Source organism: Sminthopsis crassicaudata, chromosome 5 (genome assembly GCF_048593235.1).
Source record: "Sminthopsis crassicaudata isolate SCR6 chromosome 5, ASM4859323v1, whole genome shotgun sequence".
Taxonomy (NCBI): Eukaryota; Metazoa; Chordata; class Mammalia; order Dasyuromorphia; family Dasyuridae; genus Sminthopsis; species Sminthopsis crassicaudata.
The window spans coordinates 235,763,580-235,785,874 of NC_133621.1; the positions used below are offsets into that span (position 1 = coordinate 235,763,580).

At 32.1% G+C, this 22,295-nt stretch overlaps 1 protein-coding gene across 2 annotated transcripts in view; it reads right to left on the reverse strand.

Moving 5' to 3' along the window:
- Nucleotides 1-487: 487 nt before the first annotated feature.
- Nucleotides 488-22,295, reverse strand: part of TBC1D15 (TBC1 domain family member 15) — an 89,593-nt gene continuing 67,785 nt past the window's right edge. For both annotated transcript variants that reach the window (XM_074270529.1, XM_074270530.1), the window contains exons 12-17: nt 11,934-12,034; nt 6,837-6,936; nt 6,255-6,352; nt 5,388-5,504; nt 2,744-2,830; nt 488-1,873 (exon numbers count right to left, since the gene is read on the reverse strand). In XM_074270529.1, the coding sequence (XP_074126630.1) occupies nt 1,652-1,873; nt 2,744-2,830; nt 5,388-5,504; nt 6,255-6,352; nt 6,837-6,936; nt 11,934-12,034 (725 nt within the window). In that variant the 3' untranslated portion in view covers nt 488-1,651. The remainder of the gene's footprint in view (nt 1,874-2,743; nt 2,831-5,387; nt 5,505-6,254; nt 6,353-6,836; nt 6,937-11,933; nt 12,035-22,295) is intronic.

Sequence of the window (22,295 nt, forward strand, 5' to 3'; positions counted from 1 at the left end):
GAAATGAAAGACTGGAGATGTTGAGCTTTAGATTAGTTTGCTTTTTCTCTGAATAGCCTTATTCATTATTAACAGATGAAAGATAACACACGTAATATTAAAAGCTAAAATATAATGGTTCCACTGTAATGATTTTCAACATCCATTGGACTAGAAAATAAAGTTTACTCAGCTTCCCCAACTTCCTGAAATAATCCATCTTCTGCTCATTTTAGTATATGTTAATTTTTTTTCTTTTTATATTGTGAACATCAAGTTCAAGAAGATATCTTGAAGGGCCAGATAATAATCTCCTTTGTAGTCAACAGCATTGCCTATTCTGGATCTGTGATCAAAAAAAAAATTTATGCTATGTATGGGCAAATTTCTATCTCATTTCCACAATTCATTCAAAAAATTATTTAAAAGTATACAAAATCTAAGACATACTGAAGTCCAATTTGGACCTTTTTTCCCCTCCACACTAACAAGAGACTTTCCCCTTAAGTGTGATTTAATTGAAAACACTAAATCAACTTCAGGTTTATTTCATAATATGTACAGTAGTTAACAAATTACAATACAGTGAATTAGTTATGTTAATTCCATGTAACTTTAAAAAGTCATGCAGTACATAGTGTGATTTAAACAAACAGCCTTTGTCATATACAAAAAAATGCATTATTATGAGAAATGTGATTACTATCTTTGTAGTTTTACAAATATTTTAAGGTTTCTCCCCAGGAATCTTCATAAAAATTTAAAGAGTTTACTAATCAGTTAATGCATTATTAGGAAAGAATAAACATTATTAGTAAAATCAGATTACTAACAATTTTAAAATTACTCTAGGAAGAGGATTCAATGTATTTTCATGAAATAAATCTTTAGTTAAGAAAATAGTTTTGAAAAAAGAATTCATAATGAAGGTATGGATTAATTTAGTCAAATTTGTTTGTACAAATCAAGTCAAATTTATTATGCTGAATAATGAAAATATGCCTATCCTTTTAATGCTCATAAATAAATGCTCAATATAGGTAGTATATAGTGAAGAGATGTTAACATGTAAAAATATACTGTTCTTCCACTTATAGGAAAAACAGAGCATTATGTGGGCATCAAATTGAATTTTAAAATGTCCAATTCAAATCTACATTCAATCAGCACAAATACTTAAGCAGAGTATTTTTTTTGTAAACAGTTAAGAAACAAACCACTTTTTGTTGCTTTGTTTTGGTTTTTTGTCAAATCATCTCTACTAGTAAATAAACTACTTTTCAACTTGGCTGCAGGCTACAATTTTAATTCCATCAAATCCAAAAACCACTAAAACTTCTGGTAAACAAAGTAAATACTTTTAAAAGTGCATAATTTTCAACTCATCCACTTAAAATATTATGCAATTCCAGTTTATCAGCAAGAAAAAATGCATTTGGCTATAAAAATATTAAGGAATGTTATTGAAAAGAAAAGGCTATTTGGTAGAATTGACTACAAAAATAATTAGTTTAAGTCTTTGTAAAGCTTTAATGCAAGAACATCACAGTACACTTTCTTTCCAAAAACCTTAAAGCATAATCAACTCCAAATTATAAATATCTACTTTTCAAGTACTTGAAAAAGAATTGCAGCAAAATGTCTCTTGAAAAATTAAGTAAAAGAAGACTGATCAAGCAGGTGTTAATCTGCTGACACTTTGTGACATCCCTAACTGCCTCATGTTGTCATCTCTGGTTCCATTGGTAGCAATTAAAGGCAAGGAGTTATTCTGAAATGCAGGTGTAGGACAACTAATCACACCAACATTTTCATCTTCCCCAGTATCTGAATCTGGTGTTGTAACTTCACTGTTCTGAAGTCCCAAAATTTCAGAGACTGCTTGAGGCAATTCCTAGGTAGAAAACAAAGAAGGAAAGAGTCATTATGAATTAAGAAGAAAATCCTAAAAGCATTTTTTTTTTTTTGGAAGTGTTTAAAAAAATCTTATTTGGGGCAGGTAGGTGGCATAGTGGCACTTCAGCACAGCGCTGAAGTCAGGAGGACCCGAGTTCAAATTTGACCTTAGATACTTAACACTTCCTAACTATGTGACCCTGGACAACTTACCCCCAATTACTTTAAAAAAAAAAAAAAAAAAAAAAAAAAAAGCTTATTTTATTCAAAGTTTCTTTAAGAGACTATCTTATTTACCTATTGAAATTGGTGTTTAAATCCTTTAAATTATTGGACTTATAATGCATTTTACAAAGTAAAATTACTTTTTATTTTCTAAAAAAAGCAAAATTAATGCTAAGGTTGAGTTCAAATCTTTACTCTATATTGTATTTTTGTCTAGTGTATTTCTTATGAGGATTTTTGTTTTATCATAATTTTACAAGTCCAATTATTAAAATTTAATAGAAGAACCAAAATGCTATTCATTTAATTATTGCTGATCATCACCTCTATTGCTTGCTACTGCAAACTTAACAGAATGTTCTTGTCTACATTTATTAATTTAATTGGCTAATTTATCAAGGTTAAATTTGGTACCCTTTTAAGTGTCTTCAGTAAATTACATTATCTTAGTGTATGATACTTCCCAAATGGGAAATATTTTCAATTAAGGAATATAAATCCATAATAAGAGCCAAAAAAATTGGCCCGTGTTTTTCTTGGCATTCCTGAAACTATCATTTACTTGTTTAGCCTCTAATAAGAAATACTTCCTCTAGCTACAGATCTCAAATTCTTCCAAATTCTTAAAATTACTATGCCATACCTTGCATTTGGTCATCTGTATTGAAATTGCTTCTGCCTTGCATAATATATCTTCCACATCAATTTTCATAGACAATTCATTGATATGCTAAAATTAATTCAGAAATAAAACATCAGACATTAGACAGAAATTAGACATTCATGCTATGTTACCATGTAAATAATGTTACCAGTTCTACTTCAATGGCGAATTTTACCATCCAAGTATTCACATTATACAAACAAAAAATACAATATTCTCTCCAGCAAAATGCTTAAACTTTCTATCCTAAAGAATAGCATTTAATTTTATGGAATAAGTTCAGTAACTGTACAATGTTACTGTACAACTATAAAAAGAAAAAAAAAGTTAATCTCATTTATATTTTATATGCTCTTTGTTAAATATAATATTCTCTTATCTATATTCTTAATCAAGAAAAAAATTATTAGTACACATCTGTTTTATTTTCTCATCTAAGTCTAGAACCACTGCAGTGATTAAAATGCAGGTTTAATTCCTAAAATAAAATCTTTTTGAAATGAAAAATATTCAGGCAGACACTAAAAAGTAATTACATCCCATCACTGTCCTGTTTTGCAAACAAAGAATATGTGGAGTCCAAAACTTCCAAGTAGGCTGAGAATGGGTCACTTTCACTTGCCTTCTTCAGATCAACCATTGTCCTTTGAGGGGCAGCTTGTTGGTATAGTGGATAGAGCACTAGCCCTGAAGTCAGGAGGACCTGAGTTCAAATCTAGCCTCATTCACTTAACACTTCCTAACTGTGTGACCCTGGACAAGTCGCTTAACCCCAATTGCCTTAGCAAAAAAAAAAAAAAAAACTCCTTTGTCCGAGGTAATCCTTTAGACTCTAGAAATTCCACTTCAAACACTTCAATAGTTAAGGCATATATATGCTCTATATTCCACTGCAGGGGCACAATATACAGAGAAAAGGACAGGAAAAAAAAAAAACAACACAAAAAACCAAACCACTGAGGAGTTAGAGAACAATAACAAATAAGAAAAAGCTTTCATGGAAGAGCTGAAAGCTTAGTTAAGCCTCAGAAGATTCTGAGAGATGAAGCTGCAGAAGAATTAAGAGTCTGGAGAAGACATAGGTAAAGTTTATTTGCAAAGCACAAAGGTGGGAAGAGAAATGTCGAAGAATGTTAATTCAAGAGTCTGGTTTGATGACTAAAGGAAGAGCATGAAACTTTTTAGACACAAACAAGGTGCCTTGCTTTGACTTTGCTTGAATTTTTTTTTTTCTTTTCTATGGGAGTAAGAGTGGAAGAGAAAATAAATGCTTTGATTGGAAAAAAAGAGAACAGTAAAATGAGGTTGGTTTAAGACAGATTCTAAAGATTTTTAATGTTAGGCTTCGGGAATTCTATACAGGGTATTTCAAAAACCTTAGTGCAATTTAAGCTATTAAAATTTAAGCCAAAATGTCCTACATCACACTCAAGCCAATAAAGAATAACAAAAGGTTTCTGAAATGTGAGTGATGTGGTTAGAGTTATTATTATTATTATTATTATTAAATTTTTTTTTTAATTTTTTTTTTGCTGAGGCAATTGGGATTAAATGACTTGCCCAGCCAGGAAGTATTAAGTATTAAGCGTCTGAAGCAAGATATGAATTCAGGTCCTTCCTGACTTCAGGGCTAGTGCTCTATCCACTACACCAACAAGCTGCCCCTAGAGCTATTATTTAAAAGTAGTTTTAGGAATAGAGTTATCACTCCATAAATGACTGAGAAAGAATGAAGTATAATTATGGGAGTTAGGGCTGCTGAACCAGGAAGTTGAAATGCTGGAGAAATCATCAAAGTAAATATTAAAATCCCACAAAAATGAAGAGACTGAGAGATTTCTTTAAAAAAAAAAAAAAAGTCTGTTAGAAACTAACAATAATGTTAATGAGAGTTATACAACAGCTTCTTGCAAAATTAGAAATTCCAACTATCCCATGAATTGCACCACAGCAACTTCCCTACTCTGCCTACTTTCTACTCTATTACAGAGGTACAGTCACATGTATCAGTCACAAGAAGCAGCTCCAAGATCATTTATCTTTTAACTGATCTCCTTAACAACTCTAAACTTAACTCCTTAACGACTCTAAAATCCAGTCATCCTAAGTGAGAAGTCAGCCATAGGATAAAGCTATAAACTTAGGACGAAGGACTCTTGAGGATCCCCTACCACTAGTCACACACAGTCATCTATACCTTTGAGAAAATAAGGAAGGATTAACGATCTTGTGAGTTTTGCAGTTAGAATCCTATTATTTATTAAGTCTGGGTATATGAAGACAGTTAACAGACATATGAAGTGATATCTTCTTTTGTAGCATCAAAAGCAATGCTCTTCCAACAGGTGGAGAAAAACTTCATTTACTGTTTCTGATGGAGAAATCAGTAAAGCTCTCTCTGATAACAAGATCACAATTATCAATGCTATTCATATTTTGCACAAGACATATTTGGGCAAATGAACAAGGCTTAAATTTGGATCAATAGGCATATACCTGGAAGCCATTCAAAATTTATTTATACTCCACTGCAAAAAGTCAATGCCACCAAAATGAAACAAATGAAAGCCTACTAAATACCTAAAAGTCAGGAACATGATGATTTCAATAAATTATCACATACCTTAAGTATTTCATTAAAACCATAATGCTTTTCTATGATTTGTTGTTTTTCAGATTCCAAAATGGCACAGCAAAGAAGAAGATGAAAATTCTGACAAGGTAATTCAGTCCACATTACCTATAAAAATGAGAGAAATATTTAAATTACTCCTAAAATTTCTAAGATATATTTCTAAAATTATGATTCTTTGAGAGACAATGCTATGTTTATATTAATCACAATGCTAAGGACAAAAAGATTCTCTGACCTAGAGCATCCCTGTATATTAGTAGGGAAGTATAAAGGAAGGCCTCTGTTATCAAATAAATGAACTATAAATAAATAATTCAGAAAATATCAAATCATGGCATTCTGGAATGAAAAAACATCAAGTCAGCCAAGTTTGGCAAATTTATTTTGCCTAATATATAAAACCAGCATTCTTTAAAAAACTAAGTCCTGATCTTTTTAAAAATTAATTTGATAAATTGTGAAAAAGATTGAAAAACATGAAATATAACACCAGTTACAAACTATAACAACTTCTATTTCTGAAATTTTGTTTTGGAACTCAGAACACTCTGAAAACTGTGCAAAGTGATAAAAAAATCTTCTCAATCTGAAAATGATCCTCTCTCCCAGTAAAGCACAAGGACCATTAGGAAATAGTATTTATGAAGAATACCTAATTCAAATAGTGAGCATCATCACCAACAGTATAGTTATCAAGACTTGTTTTTCTACTTTCACAATGGAGAAAGAAAGATTTCAAATGGAACACCTTAATACATTCAGAAACATTAGTAAACTTCAGTTATACTCTACAGAACAAAATTTTTTTCTCTGAATAAAAGGAAGATTCCGTAAGTATAAAATATAGCTTGTTACCTCCCATAATCGAAGAATATCTAGAAAACTAAATTCCCTTTTGAATCTAATTAGAAGCCAACGGAAACAAAAATAAAGATATCCTGAGTCTTGAGATTCTAAAAAGAAAGGAAAAAACAAATAATTTAAAAACAAAAAGCATGCATGAGAGCAATATGAAACTATACTACATATTTAGTCCAGGTTTGTTTAAACATAAATTACTAATTATCAAATAATGAAAACTCAGGTTAAATTATAAAGGGGGGAAAAATAAGTTGTATACCCATGTGTGTGTGTGTGTATATACATATATATACATATATATATGTATATACACACACAAACACACACAGATTTTATACATACATACATACACTCATATATACTTGATTCGGCAAACCATTGTATTGTTTCTAGATTATAATTATTATGAAAAGACTACTCAGTTTGAGTTAATCATTTTCCATGTCTATAAAACTGTTTTAACCTTTTTTTTCTTAAGAGAGAAGGAAAATTTAAAAGAACAAAGAGTTCCTTAAATTTTCATTTTTTGTAAACTACCTTCAAAATTAAGAATTAGTTTTGATTCATATAACATACCTAAGTAACTGCAAAATCCACTATCCAGCAAGCGAAGTAAGGTACTTAGCTGAATTAGCTGTGTCTTCATGCCTTGCATCTGTTCTTCAAAATTCTGATGCTTTAAAAAGAAAGAATTATTATGGTACCATGGTTCTACAGAGGATATGAATATTTTATATCATCCAGATAATCATATATTACAAGAATGCCATTTATAAATTCAAACATAGACTTATCACTGTTCTGTTGTTATCTGGGATAAACATTTGATTTGAAAATAGAGCCTATAAGACATAAAAAAATTTGGTTTGGTTGTCTTGGCAACGTATTTTTTTTCCTTTTATTCTCTTCTAAAACAAAATACAGAAACATCATCTCTGAAATGAATAATTAATATATGTTCCATCTAGAACAAGAAATTTAATGGTAAGAACAAAAACTAGGCAAAATAAATATCAGAAATACTTTTAAAAGTAAATATATTATGCAATTATATAGAGAGAAATATTAAGGAAAACAAATAATTTCTAAATTTTTTCCCTTCATTCTGTATCTCAAATTATAAAATGAAATCAACAAATTAAATTGATACAAATGACCTGTTGCTTAGGTACATTTCTAGGATTTTAATGATTCCTCAGATCCTTTTATTATAATTAGCTTTCATTATATGAAACTGATAGTAGAAGTAGTGTTAGAATTAAGTTTCACTATACATTAGCATTTAGAAAAGGAAAAAGCAATCACTAAAAGCCCCCATAGAATTATTTAAAAAAAAAAAAAAAATACAAGATCATTCTTCAAAGATATGAAGTTAGTTTTCAAAAGAAAAATTCAAGCTATTCAACACATCATATGAAAAAGATGCCACAAATCACTACTAATACAAGAAATACAAATTAAAATACTTCTGACATTATAATTCTTATTATACATCATACTAGCCAAAATGACAAAAAATGAAAAATGGCAATTGTTGGAAGAACTATGGGAGGATAGGCATATTAATGCACTGGTGGTGAAGCTATAAACTGGTTCAGACATTCTAAAAAGGAATTCATACAAAAGTAAAGATTTCAGAGAAATCTGGGGAAATTTGTATGAAATAATATTGAGTAAAAATACAATGTCAAATAAAGATGCTATAAGACCAATCATGAAATGACATGGTGCAAAATAAGATGTTTTTGAAACATATATTTTGGGACCCAAGCAATATGGACATGCTGCTATTGTTGCTGTTGCTGTTGCTGCTGCTTAACAAGGAATATTTGTTATGAGAATTTTCCTTTTTTCATTTTCCAAATGGGAAAATTGGAGGAAGAAAGGAGGGAGGAAGCAAAGGGGAGGGCAGCAACAGAGTGCAGGAATGGGAGATGGTGTGTGTCACTGAAACATATTTATAATGCATAGAAGGAAGGCCAAAAAAAATCATAGAAACAGAAGGGATTTGATTTGAAAGGTATGTGGAGAATTTTTTGGATGAGAAAAGAAAAGCAATGATTTACAAATGTACAATCCTCTTTTTCTGTTCTATTATATATACATATATATATAAGTCCTCACTTTATTGAGCTTTGATTAATTACTGAATTAAAAAATTTTAAGGCAAACAATACCAACGTTCAAATAATTCAAAAGCATTTTATTTTTTGCCTAGTAGAAAAAAAATGTTAAATGTACATGAGTTTTATAATAAAAAAGCATTTTAAAAGTTAAATAAATTGTGGATTATGTTTAATTCAGAAGTGAAGATCAAACAAATCAGCAGATAGGAAGAGCTAGATAAGAAAAGGAAAGGAAGCAGCGAAATAGGAAAAATGGAAAAGAAACAAACCAAGAAAAACCATGAAGGACAGCAGTAGAGTGAAAAGAGTAGGTAGGACATTATAGAAATGTTGCCTACTCTAAGCTGCATGTAAATATTTCTTACCTCAAAGTGAATTTAATTTATTAAAATAGTTCAGGAGATATATGAAAATAAAAATTTTCATATACCACTCATCCAGTAACATAAGGAACATGATGATAACTTGAGGCTTATTAAAGAAATCAAAAAAAGATTCAAGAACCTCTCTGTACAGAAACTTTTATAGCAGCTTTTTGTGGTGACAAGGAACTAGAAATTGAGGAGATACCTATCATCAAATAAAACATGGCATGTGATTGCAATGTAATCCCTACTGGAATTATAAAAAATAGTGAACAGAATGCTTTCAGCAAAACCTGGGAAGACTTACTTGAACTGATGCAAAATGAAGTGAGCAAAATCAAGAGAATATTGTACATAGTAACCAGCAATATTGTATGATGGTTGACTGATTGACTTAGCTATTCTCAGAAATACAATGGTCCAAAATGATTCCAAAGGATTCATGATGAAAAATGCTATCCACCATCAAAAAGAGAATTGATGGAATCTTGAATGAAGACTGAGGCATACTTTTTTTCACTTTCTGTATTTTTTCATGGTTCTTTGTTCCCTTTGGGTCTGTCTTCTTTTACAATATTACTAATACGGTAATATGTTTTGTATGATTAAATATATATAACCTTTTACAAACTGTTTACTTGTTTTAGGGAAGGGAAAGGCTGAAGCAGTAAGAGAAAAAAATGAATTAAAAAATGTTTAAATGAATGTTAAAAACTGTCTTCACAAGAAACTGGCAAAAAAAAATAATATATTTACCTATTTTTATTTTTTTACTAATAGTATTTTATTTTTCTGAATATATGCAAAGAGTTTTCAAACATTCACTTTTGCAAAATCTTGTGTTCCAAATTTTTCTTCCTCTCCTTCCCACCCATCCCTAAGATAGCAAGCAATCCAATATAAGTTAAACTTGCAATTCTTCTAAACATATTTCCATATTCATCGTGTTGTTCAAAAAAAAAAAAAAACTCAAATGAAAAGGAAAAAAAAACTTGAGAAAGGGAGAGAAAAAAAAAAAGCAAACAAAAAAATAAAAATAAAAGGTGAAAATACTATGCTTTGATCCACATCTAGTCTCCATAGTTCTCTCTCTGGATGTGGATGGCATTTTCCATCCCAAATTCATCTTTGTCCCAAGAAATTGTCTTGGATCCTCACAATGCTGAAAAGAGATAAGCCTATCAGAGTTGATCGTCACATAATCTTGCTATTACTGTGTTCAATGTTCTCATGGTTCTGCTCACTTCACTCAGCACAAGTTCACATAAGTCTTTTCTGAATTCCTTTTCTGAATTCAGCCTGTTCATTATTTCTTATGTAACAATATTTCATTACACTCATATACCCTAAGTTATTCAGCCCTTCCCAAACTGATGGGCATCCACTCAATTTCCAATTCCCTCCCACTACAAAAATGACTGTTACAAACATTTTTGCACATGCCTTTTTCCCTCTTTTATGATTTCTTTGAGATACAAACCGAGTGACACTGCTAGATCAAAGGAATGCAGAGTTTTCTAGCCTTTTGGGCATAGTTTCAAATCGCTCTCCAGAATGGTTGGATCAAAATAAAATATTGTTTAAAAACTGAAAGAAAATTTGAGGGTTGTTTTGAAAATATAGCTGAAACCTGCCTTAGAGTGCTTCTAGTTCACCAAATACAGGCACAAGAAGAAAAGCATGAAAGCAAAAAGGAAAAAAAGTGTAATTTTTGCTATACTTTTTGTTTTTATATCTATGGGATGTAAATCTACCTATATCCCTGATTCTAACAATTTATCTTTCCCCATTTCATGCCTTCCTTTTCAAACTTCTCCTCTAGTATCTTTCCAATTCTATTGATATCTATTTCTGGTTCTCTTGTTATTTATCCGGCTTATGGCTTATCTACTGTTTTATGTTTGTGGCAGCCCTTTTTGTAGTGGCCAGAAACTGGAAACTGAGTAGATGCCCATCAATTGGAGAATGGCTGAATACATTATGGTATAGGACTGTTTTGGAATATTATTGTTTTGTAAGAAATGATCAACAGGATGATTTCAGAGAGTCCTGGAGAGACTTACATGAATTGTGAAATAAGCAGAACCAAAAGATCATTATACATGGCAACAACAAGATTATACCATATCAACTCTAACGGATGTGGCTATCTTCAACAATGAGATGATTCAAACCAGTTCTAATTGTTCAGTAAAGAAGAGAATCAGCTACACCTAGAAAAAGAACTATGGGAAATGAGTGTGGACCACAACATAGCATTTCCACTCTTTCTGTTATTGTTTGCTTACATTTTTGTTTTCCTTCTCAGATTTTTTTCTTTCCTCCTAGATTCAATTTTTCCTGTGCAGCAAGATAACTGTATACATACATATATATATATATATATATATATATATATATATATATATATATATATATATATAGGATTTAATATATATTTTAACATATTTAACATGTATTGGACTACCTGCCATCTAGGGGAGAGGGTGGAGGAAGGAGAGGAAAAGTTGGAACAGAAGATTTTGCAAGGATCAGTGTTGAAAAATTACCCATGCATAGGTTTTGTAAATAAAAAGCTATAATAATAAAATAAATCTACTATTTTAGATTATTTCTCTCAATTTATTTCTTTTGCTAATTCTCTGGTCACATTATTCTTGGTACTTTTACTGTTTCTGAGGATTTTTAGTGGAAGAAGGGACAATGAGCTATACATGCTAATAATTATATATTTCTGAGAAAATAACGAATTAGGAAGAAAGTGGTATAGTTAAACAAGTAAAATGCAAGAGTAAAAAATTAGAAAGTTGAAGAATTATTATAATGACAAAGCCCAAGGTCATACCATCTTCAAGAGTAGTGAAGTAGATTCATTGCCCAAGCAGGTCTTAAATCAAACAGATAACAAGGTTCATGACTCTCTCAATGATATAAATGCTTTCTTATATTAAATTCTGATTCTTTCTGCTATTTACATTCTTAAAATGCTTTTTTTTTTCTGCTAAAGAAAATATCAGCATTCCCAAGTCTTGAGGGACCACTATAGGCAAAAAAAATTACTGGAAAAAAATTTATATATTTTCTTACATCAATGATACAAATTAAAAAGAACTACATAAGGAAAGTTTTGCCATTAAAAGCTACATTTGGAGATCCAAAAGAAAAGGGAATTTTTTTCTTACCACTTGATCCATGTAAGATACAAAGCACCAAAAAGCATCCACCTCATTCTCCATTACATACAAAAGAGGGGAAAGCAAGTCACTCATTCCTTGGACATATCCTGCAAGAAAAAAGGGGAAGAAGGAATTAATGTATTACAAACTTAACATGTTACCAAATTTTATTATTGGTAAATATGAATAAACTTTGAAAATGGAAAAATTTTAATACCCTTGTATGCTCTTAAAGAAACATATGAATGTCATGCATTGATTCAGTGAAAACAGCATAACATAGTAAATAGAAGGCTGCACTTAGAATAAGAGAAAACTGGGTTAGACTGCTTCTAATACACATTAACTGTATGATCATGAGCTGAGCAAGTACATAAAGCTCTCTCTGTCGAAGACAACTGTGTATTATGTGTTACAGGTGACTTAACTAACTCATTGGTACTGCTGGAAGGCATTTCCATACCAAGAAGTCTTTATAATGATTACGCAACAGACACACACTCCCCCTCCCCCGCAAAAAAAAAAAGGAGCATAAGGCACCATTCTAAGAAAACTGCTTACAAATTCCATTAAGGCAGGTACAATCATTTTAAGTGTTATCCAGTATATATCAAGTAATTTAATACTCTCTCAAACAGCTGAATTTAAAGGTAGCTTCAGTCAACACTTTGGAAAACCACATGGATACACATTTTATCACCTACAACTTTCTTTGGTAAACAAAAAAAAGGTAGCATTCTAATAAATTTCTAAAAGCTTGTATTTTTCTAGTCTATGCAATCAACAGTATTAAAAACAATTCTCCAAATTATCAAGAAGAAATTTCAAGGACAAATACTCTCTCATGAGTTGGCAAAATGCTACTACTGTAGCTATCTACACACATAAACATCTGCACTCACATTTATCAAGGAGAATTATAACCAAAAAGCATTTCTCTACAATGATGAGATTTTTAAAGACAAGTATTTACTAAAAATATTTATGAAAAATATTTCCTATAATAATAGCTCTCTATATTAGTATCTTATTGCTGTAATAGACTGTATGATCCTTGGGAACAAGAATAATCTTATTAACTTCTCTAGATTCTAGTATAGTACTCAGCCCATAGGAAATGATTAATTTTTGTTGTACTGTGATTTTATAAAAAAAATTCCCCCAAATGCCTTGTTGTTTATTGTGGATCAGTTGTTTCAATAAGCTCTTTGTAACTCCATTTGAGATTTTCAGGTTAATAGCCTGGCATGGTTTGCCATTTCCTTCTCACTCACTTTACTGCTGAGGAAAGTGAGGCAAACAGAATTAAGTGAATTGCCTAGGATCACACAGCTAGTGAGTGTCTTCTGCTGTCAAATTTGAACTCAAGGAGATAAGTCCTAATTCCAAGTGGTGTACTTTATTTACTATGCCATCTGGCTGTCCCTCTCACCCCCTATGGCAATTTTAAAATATTTGTATTTGTGAGGAAGAAAAGGAACCTGAGGATATAGAGAAATCCCTATAAGTATGTTTCCTTTATCATTTTAGATCTGTGTTAATTCTATAATTTATAGTCTCAAAAGAGTTGCCTGAAATGTTGAAAGGTTACTATGACTTGTCCAGGATCACACAGTCAGTCTATGTCAAAAGCAGGACATGAATGAATCAAGGTCTTCATGACTACAAGGCTAGCACTCTATCAACTACATCATGCTACCTCTCATAAGAAAGACTATTCTTTCAACAGTATGATGCGTGAACCATGGAGGATGAGAGAGGTAGTGAAGGCAGTTAGACCTATGAAAAGATAAGGAGGATAAATGAAACAAATCCTAAAGATTGATAAAAGTTTATTCTAGAGTTGTGAGAAGATAAAGAATAGGGTAAATATTTAAGAAATGTTACATGTTATCAAGACCTGGAAATTGATTAGCTGGGGGAGTGGGGAGAGAGAAGAATCAAAAATAACCCCAGCATCCCAAAGGAAACTGAGTAAATGGTAACAGAAATAATGAAGAAAGTAGAATAGGGTTGAGGTTAAGAGAATATTCTACTTTAAAAAAACAAAAACAAAAACTTGGTTTTTTGGTAGGTTTTTTGGTTTTTTTGGCTGAGGCAATTGGGGTTTAGTGACTTGCCCAGGGTCACACAGCTAGGAAATGTTAAGTGTCTGAAGCTAGATTTGAACTCAGGTCCTCCTGACTTCAGAGTTAGTACTCTATCCACTATACCACCTAGCTGCCCTGAGAGTATTCTACTTTTAATGCCAATAGGGCATACAAGTGGAATATGGTTAATTATAGATGTAAATGTTCCATTTTTCCATTGCATACCAACACTCTTCCAATTACCTAAGTTCAAAACCCTAAAATCATCCTCAATTTCTAAATACCCAATCAACTGCCAAATCCTATAAATTCCACCTCCACAAAAGCACTCTCATTCAATCCCTTCTCTCTAGACGCTAGTTCCCCTTCACTTGTTTACAATAGTTTTCTAACTTATTTTCCTTGCTTCCGGATTATACCCTCTCCAATACAGACTTCACAGAGCTGCCAAAATAATATTCTTAAAGCACAGATCTGATATAATCAATAAACTCCAATATCTCCCCCCTACGACCTGCAGAATCATATACAAAATTCTATTTGACATTTAAAACCCTTTACATCTTGACTCTAAATTTATACCTCTCAGACTTATTAAATAAATTACTCCTTTTCATGAACTCTGTGATTCAGTCACCTGGACCTTCTTGTTGTTCCTCTAACAATACTTCAGAGCCTCATCTCCCTGTCCCTTGTGCCTAGGATTCAGTCTCTCCTAGTTTGCTTCAAGGCTTTATTCAAACACTCTCTCCTATAAGAGATCTGTTGTTACAATTATAGTCATGATCCATGAAATTACTTTCTATTTTGAATATGCTTATATATGCATTCTGTATCCCTTGATCAAATATAAGTTTCCTGAAAGCAGGGACTTTCGCTATTGTCTTTGCCCCTCAGTGTCTAAGATGATGACTTGTACTTAAAAGATGCTTAATAATTGCTTGTTGATTAATCAGAATATCAAGTAGTTATCATACAGGTCCATATAACAGGTTAAATTTACCTTAAAACTATAAAGTAATCTATAGATAAACAGATACTTCTTAGAGTAATAAGAAGTGGATCCCTTTATTTCACTGGTATCTGGAAGCCCTGGATAAGGAAACTCCCTTCACCAATAAAAGTTCATATCTTCTCTGAAATTTATAGTCCTAGAGATTTGTTTAGAGTCCAAAGAATTTGAGTTACTTGTCCATAATCACACTAGAACATTTAAAACATAATCTGCATTCATATATACACACTCTCTTTTCAATTATTAGGAAAATAAATAATGGGTGCTCCATTCCATTACTAATCTACCCAATTATTTTTGGAACTTCTAAAGTAATCATATAATTATATTCACTAATCTTTTTTATACAAATTATCCTTCCAAAAAGCTAATTTTCACTGCATGTAAGAGGAGTAGCAAAAGAGCAGATCTAAAAGTTAATGCATACAAAATCATGTAATACTTTTTTTTAAATCTGTTTTTCTCCTTCAAGAAATTTATGTTCACCTTTTTGTTTTCCTTCTCTATATTATCCAGAAAGCATAAGCAACAATGTTTCTGAACCAATTACTTTATTACTGGTTCAACTAATATGTCCTTTCTTCACTTATTCTGCCTCACTTTCTTGTTTTGCTATTGATGCTACTCATGATCCTGTCACAATTCCCACATTTGCTATAAATTCCACATTAGAATAACATAATCGGGATGCACTTTAGACACATTTGTCAACACAAAATGAAGTAGCTAGTTCTTAAAAACAAACAAAATCCTAGTCTTAGAATTTTGGTTTTTTTAGCAATAACTCCATTTTTCCTTTCTTTCTTTCTTTCTTTTTTTTTTTTTTTTTTTTTTAATTTTGAATTCGCTTAAGTTCCTTCAATCCGACTGGGTGGATAAGGGATTTTTATTAACAGTTTAAAAAAAAATTCAAACTAGATCATTTAACTTAAGGTAGTATCAGCAACATTACTGTTTCATTTTTCATTTTGATCATATTAAATAAATTCTTAGAAGTAAAGTTGTTGTTTGAATTGGGTCATTAACAATGTCAGCCAAATCATATCATGAATAAATTTAATAAGCTTTAGGTTCCTCAAATGCTAAAAAGGGAGTTTACCAAAAAGGTCTGATGTCCCTTGTAGTCATTAAAAAATTATAAGTTCTAGTCTCTAATTGTTCCAAGAAATTATTTCTCACTCTGAAAGTTTTAAAGATTTGAAGTTTATCATTGACTCATAATTCCTCTGATAATTTTCTTGACTGGGATAGAGAGAAAATATAACAAAACCATTCTTTATGTTAATAGTGACATTCAGCCCTACATCTCATTTTAATAACTTGATTTTCTTAATATTTTCAGGACCTAAGGTAGAAACTAAGTGAAAATTAACAGCTCAACTGCAATAAAGTAACTGTTGATCATGTAGGCAGACCATAAAATACAGTTGGAAAAATATTGGATCTTAAGCTTGAACACCTGAGTCTGACTCTATTTCTTTTACTTCTATGAACTTGAGCAAGTCACTTAACTCTTCTAAGTTTCCTCATTTCTGAAATGAGGAGAATAGATTTAATCTCTAAGAATCCTAACTAATGGGGTTGCCATATCTCAATTTCCTTGGGACCAGAAAAGAAGTGTTAGGTGATTTGAGAACTCTCTGCATCACAGTACTAATAGTTACACTTCAGGGACAACTGAATCTAGACCTTTAAATTCTCAGAATGGTACTAGTTGGCCATAGGATTTGTCTCAAATTATGAAAAGTTTGGAGTAATGTAAAAGAACTTGCCAGCCCCCTCACTAGCCTTGAACATCACACAGGGCATGGCTCAGGTAATCTGAGGGTAGCCCTGTAAAGGTGAACAAGATGGCGTTGGGAGGAAGGGGTCCCACCCAAAGAAGCAATTCGAGGAGAAGTGTGCTGAACCTTGTCGGGGAGCACCTTGAATATCCCTATTAGGAAAGGAATGCACACAATATATCTATGTTTAACTTTCTGTAGAGAATCATGTATCTACTATAGTTTAGAATGTGCTTACATATGATGTAGGAAGTAGAAGCAGGCATGGAAAAGATAAAAGGACTTGCAGTCTTTGTAATAAAGCAGAGTTTCACATCACCCTGGTTCTCACCCTTCATTACTCACAATCTTTACCATTCAAGTGAAAAGGCAGTGCTGGTCACATAAGGCCTGTTCTACTCGGGAGTTGGGACCATGACCACTAACAGACTAAAAATGATAGGGAGTGTAGATTGGCACAAGGGATCAGCCACCGTAAAGAATTTATTACCAAATGTGAAAGACAGAGTTATTATTACTGTTATTGACAATACCACTAATAGCTTTATAATTCTATTAGGAACTATTAGAACAAAGAGTATGATTCCTGTGTGGTCCCAGATTTCTTACATTTTATTGGCCAGAAGGATGTAACTTTGATGAATTTAGCAATAGGTTGCATTCCTCTTCTGACCTACAAAAGTACTGATGAAACCTGAAGTAGATTCTTTTAATACATATGGTTTGATGTGGATGATGGATGAGAACATGAAACAAAAATGACATGAAAAGGGAGAATCATGGAAATGCAAAACAGGAAGATCTATCTAATTCTGTCTAGCCAACAGAAGTGACTGTTTTACTGACATGTATATACTGAGAAATATACCTATACAATTTACCTATATCCCTATGTACCCAATATTAAATCAACTTCATTTATATAAGCAATAAAAAGCTCTCCTAAAATTAGCTTAGAAAATCTAATTTAATTCATGTGTGCAAGGTTAGCAAACTTTCCTAATCTTAATGACCATAATCACTGGGAGTATGGCAAGAGGAATTGAAGCCCCTAAGGTCCTTCTCTCTTTTAGTCCCCTGTGAATTTGCTCATCAACCACAAACAAAAACAATAAAGCAAAGATCCAGAGACTTGGGGTCTGGACCTGGGTATACATCACACTATATCTGAGCCCCAATTCACTTGTGTGCCTGTGGGATTAGAGAACCACACAGTCCTCCACATCTGGGAGGACTTTCTGATTTGTAGCATTTATGTTCCTTCTTAGTACTTCATCCACAATCTCCTCACTTACTCTAAGCCTGAATTCATTTATAAATTCCTGAAAGGAAGTTATGCTTAATTTCTTACTGAGGACATTTAATAATAAATTGTTTCCCAAATGCATTTCTACACAACTCTTTAAGTATCAGAAGTTTTCCTTAATCTACAGGAAACCTGCTTTTTTTTAAAACTTTAATCAATTGGTCTTAGTTTTGTTCTCTGGGGAATAGTAGAACAATTCAAATCCTTTTTCCAAGTGACAATTATTCAATAACTAAAAACAGCTACAATCTTTATACATCCTTTACCCCAACCCAAGCCAAAACAAATTGAAAAAGTGGGGTTTTATTGTTTTTGTTCTTGTTTTTTTTCTGATAAGTTATCAACTGAAATATTTATCTGGTCATCATATTAATTTGATGCACATATTACTCTTGCAATTGAGCAGCTGGCTGAACAAAACCACCTAATATTTTTTAAAAGAAAAAACAGTGATTTATCTTGTGTTACTTGATGAAGCAGAAAGCAGTAGCATCATCAAATTGATACAACATTATCAATTGTGTGAATGAAGGATTATTTTCATGTGTCTGACTAAATCACTATCGGAAATCCTATAACAAAAGCATTTATTAAGTACTTTATAAGTATAAAGCCTGGGAATTTTACTCTAGAGATTATGAAAAGTTATTTCCTTTTAGGAAATACCTTCATGATGTCATTAATGCTCTTTGAGAACAAAAGCCTAAGAACAAAATCCTTCATCATACTGGGGAGATTCAACATATAAACATATGTTATAACAATATGAAAAGGGAAAGACCACTAACAACCAAGAGGATTGGAAAAGTTTTACCTAAAGAATAGCACAGGAATTGATCCTTAAAAGAAACCAGAGTTTAGATGAGATTGAGGTAGAGAGGACCCATAGTACACAGATGAGGAAACAGAAAGCATTACTATCCTGCCTACATAGGGTTAGACAGTAGCAGACTTGGATCTAGAACAATACCTAGCTTTATACATTGCCTACTTCAATGTCAAACTTGGACTTGGAGGAATAGCAAAAAATTAAAAGTAAAAGCTAATTGTAACAAAACCTTTTCATGTTTGTTTTGGGCATCTTAGGTAACTGTCAACACTTATTAAATATTGGGTTAAATTAGAAAAGTCAGATGCTTGACTCAATAGGACATGGTGTATAAAGTGAAAACTAGATTCTAGTGAAAATGCCTGGTGCAAGAGTTTTCCCTGAGTCTTCCATAAAGCTGAAGGTTCATGTCTTTTAAGCTTATTTTCTATATTAATTACTTTATAAAATGTATTACATACTGTTCTGCCTTCATTATACAATGTATGCTAAATATATTTTAACTTTATCTTGATTAGAATCATGATTAGAAATATCATTTTTATTTTTATTTTTTTTTTTCTGAGGCAATTGGGGCTAAATGATTTGACCAGGATCATACAACTAGGAAGTGTTAAGAGTCTGAGGCCAGATTTGAACTCAAGTCCTCCTGACTTCAGCGCTGGTGCTCTATCCACTGTGCTACTTAGCTGCCCCTAGAAATAGCAATCTTGTACTAATTGGTAATTCATTTATGACCATGGATTTTTATCAAGGTATAGACAGTTATCATTTTATATAAAGTGGACCATTCTGAAGACTTCTAGGTAAATCAATCTATATGCAATGCAAATCTGCCCATAAATATGGAAAAGGAAGGAAGGGAAGAAGACAAGAAAATAGCTCCATGCCTATAGAGGAAGGGTTTAAGGACATATGGGGGCCAGGGACAGAAAAAAGTGAGAACAAGAGGAAGAACACACAGAGTCCAGGGGAGCTACATTGGAGTCTGGCTAGAACTGAGAAGAGCATGCAATGGGGCAGACATATATACAGCAATAAAACACAGACAAGAAAGGACAGGTGATACACTGGGCCAGGAATAGACATGCTCAGAGACAGAGAAAACAGACACAAGTGACCACAAACATGAGTGGGTAGACAGAGCAAGAAAAGATTCAATATAAGAGATCTCAAACCAAGCCCCAAGTCCAACAGCAGGTTTGGAGTTTAATTTTTCTTTTTCTTTTTCTTTTTTTTTTTTGGGGGGGGGTTAGCTTTTTTGGGTGATGGGGGAGAAGGGTATTATAGAATACCCAGCTAAGGGGAAAGAGCAAAGAGAAAGCGCAATATTATACAGCAAAGTTAGCATATGGTTTTTTTGGACAGCGGATTTCCTTCAGAAATCCTGATGTAACTCAGATTTCCATAAAGAGAAAACTGTCTATATTCTGCTTAAGAAGAAACTGTTTGCCCTGCAATAAATGGTTAGTTAAGACTGTTGTGCTACATTTTTGTATTCACTTCAGTCTTACTTCAAGTCAATTTTCACTTCTTACTGTAATCAGTATGCTTCACTCTCTCCCTACTGTGTACTAAATAAAGTGCTTCTAACTTTTATCCCAAGCCTGAATTTGATAACTTCAGTTTTTAGCACTAAATCTTATTTCTCTAACTTAACTACTTCTGTTGGTGAAAACAATATCCACACATTTTTCCATGATCAAAACTTGGTACTTACTAAGTTTACAGATACATGGACTATGCCTTTTACAATTTCTTTTCTATCTTGTATGCTTTTTAAAAATTATATTTTCTTACAATTTTGCAAATTCCTGCACCTGTTAATGGAAACTAAGATAAAAATTATTTTAAAGCAAATTAGAATTAAATAATGTCTCCTCCAAAAAAAAAAAAACTCATTTTACTAGACCAAACTAAATCATATTTTCCTTACTGCAAAACATTACTATAAAAATGCTTCAAAGGCAAATGTCCTCTCAGTTGTAAAAGAAATCTTTAAAAGTTATTACAGAATAAAAAATTTCTGAGGAGTTAATTATAATTTGAAGCCTAGGACCACTGATATACTTCTAATGCATACTGTGAAGAAAGTAGTACAATTAATCTTGTTTTTCTGATGTATTTTATTTTAAAACTGATGTCCTCTGGAAGTATGTCATGGGTAGCAGGGGCAAGAATTAATGGATAAATTCATTTTAATTAAGGTTGATTAAATCAGCATTTAATAACACTTCAGATTCTAGGGTAGTGCTGACTGATACACTTATTAACAAGCACAACTGTAAGCCCTAAAGTACTTCATCAAAATTGTTTTCATAGAAAATTAACATGTGGAGTAAAAGGGCAATGGGATATGGTACAGTAAGAAAACTCACCAATAATATAATCCCTCTTAAAATGAAACGAAAACTTTGAAGAACACATCTAATAACAATAACAATGGCAGCAGAAGACAGCTCTGGCGTTTACAAAGTCTTTTTCATATATTCTATAACTCACAACAAACATACTAGATCAACGCAACAGGTGGGAAGACAGTGATGTTTAGGAACTTGGCCAGAATCACTTAGTGTCAGAGTTGGATGTGAATCTTGGGCTTCATGATTCAAAGTCTAGAACTTTATCCAGTAAATTCTCATTTGTATATTAGTAAAGTTAAATTAAGAAACATTTTCATTTGAGAGCATCATCATGTAACATATTGCTAGAAGGAAACTTTCCAGTTAAAATATCAAAACTTTGTTTACTATTTAACTGTTGGATAGAAATCTTCCTGGTACACATTTCCTTGTCCCCTTAAACAGAGGGAACCTACACCATAAAAAAGACCTGCAGTCAAGTTTCAAAAAATATGAAAGACATGTAGCTTAGGTCCTACTGAAAAACAAAAATGAGAAAAAGACCTGATTGACAATTATCCTTTTCAACTTAAAGCAAAATTCAGTTGCCACACAAATGGTTATAAAGGCTCCAGAGAAATATAAGAACTTCTTTCTCCCAAGTTATAGCACAAGCCTGCTCAGAAAGTAAAACAAAGCAAGGTTAACCTAATTTGCTGGTCATCAAGACTTCAAAATTCTAGGTATATGAGTGAATGTGTTTGCAAGACTGGACAAAGTAGGAAAAAAAAGAGTGATAAGAACTACTTTTAAACTATAACTTGCATTTTTTCATTTGTCATTCGGAAAAATCTAAACTCTCATTTCCTACAAGAAGCTTTCCTTCACAAATTCTATCCCATTTTCTTCTCTCAATTTTTCATCTCTTGACTTGGGTAATATTTCTATTAATTAAATAGCACTTAGTGTCATAAAGTAACTTTGCAAAGATATTTGGTGTGT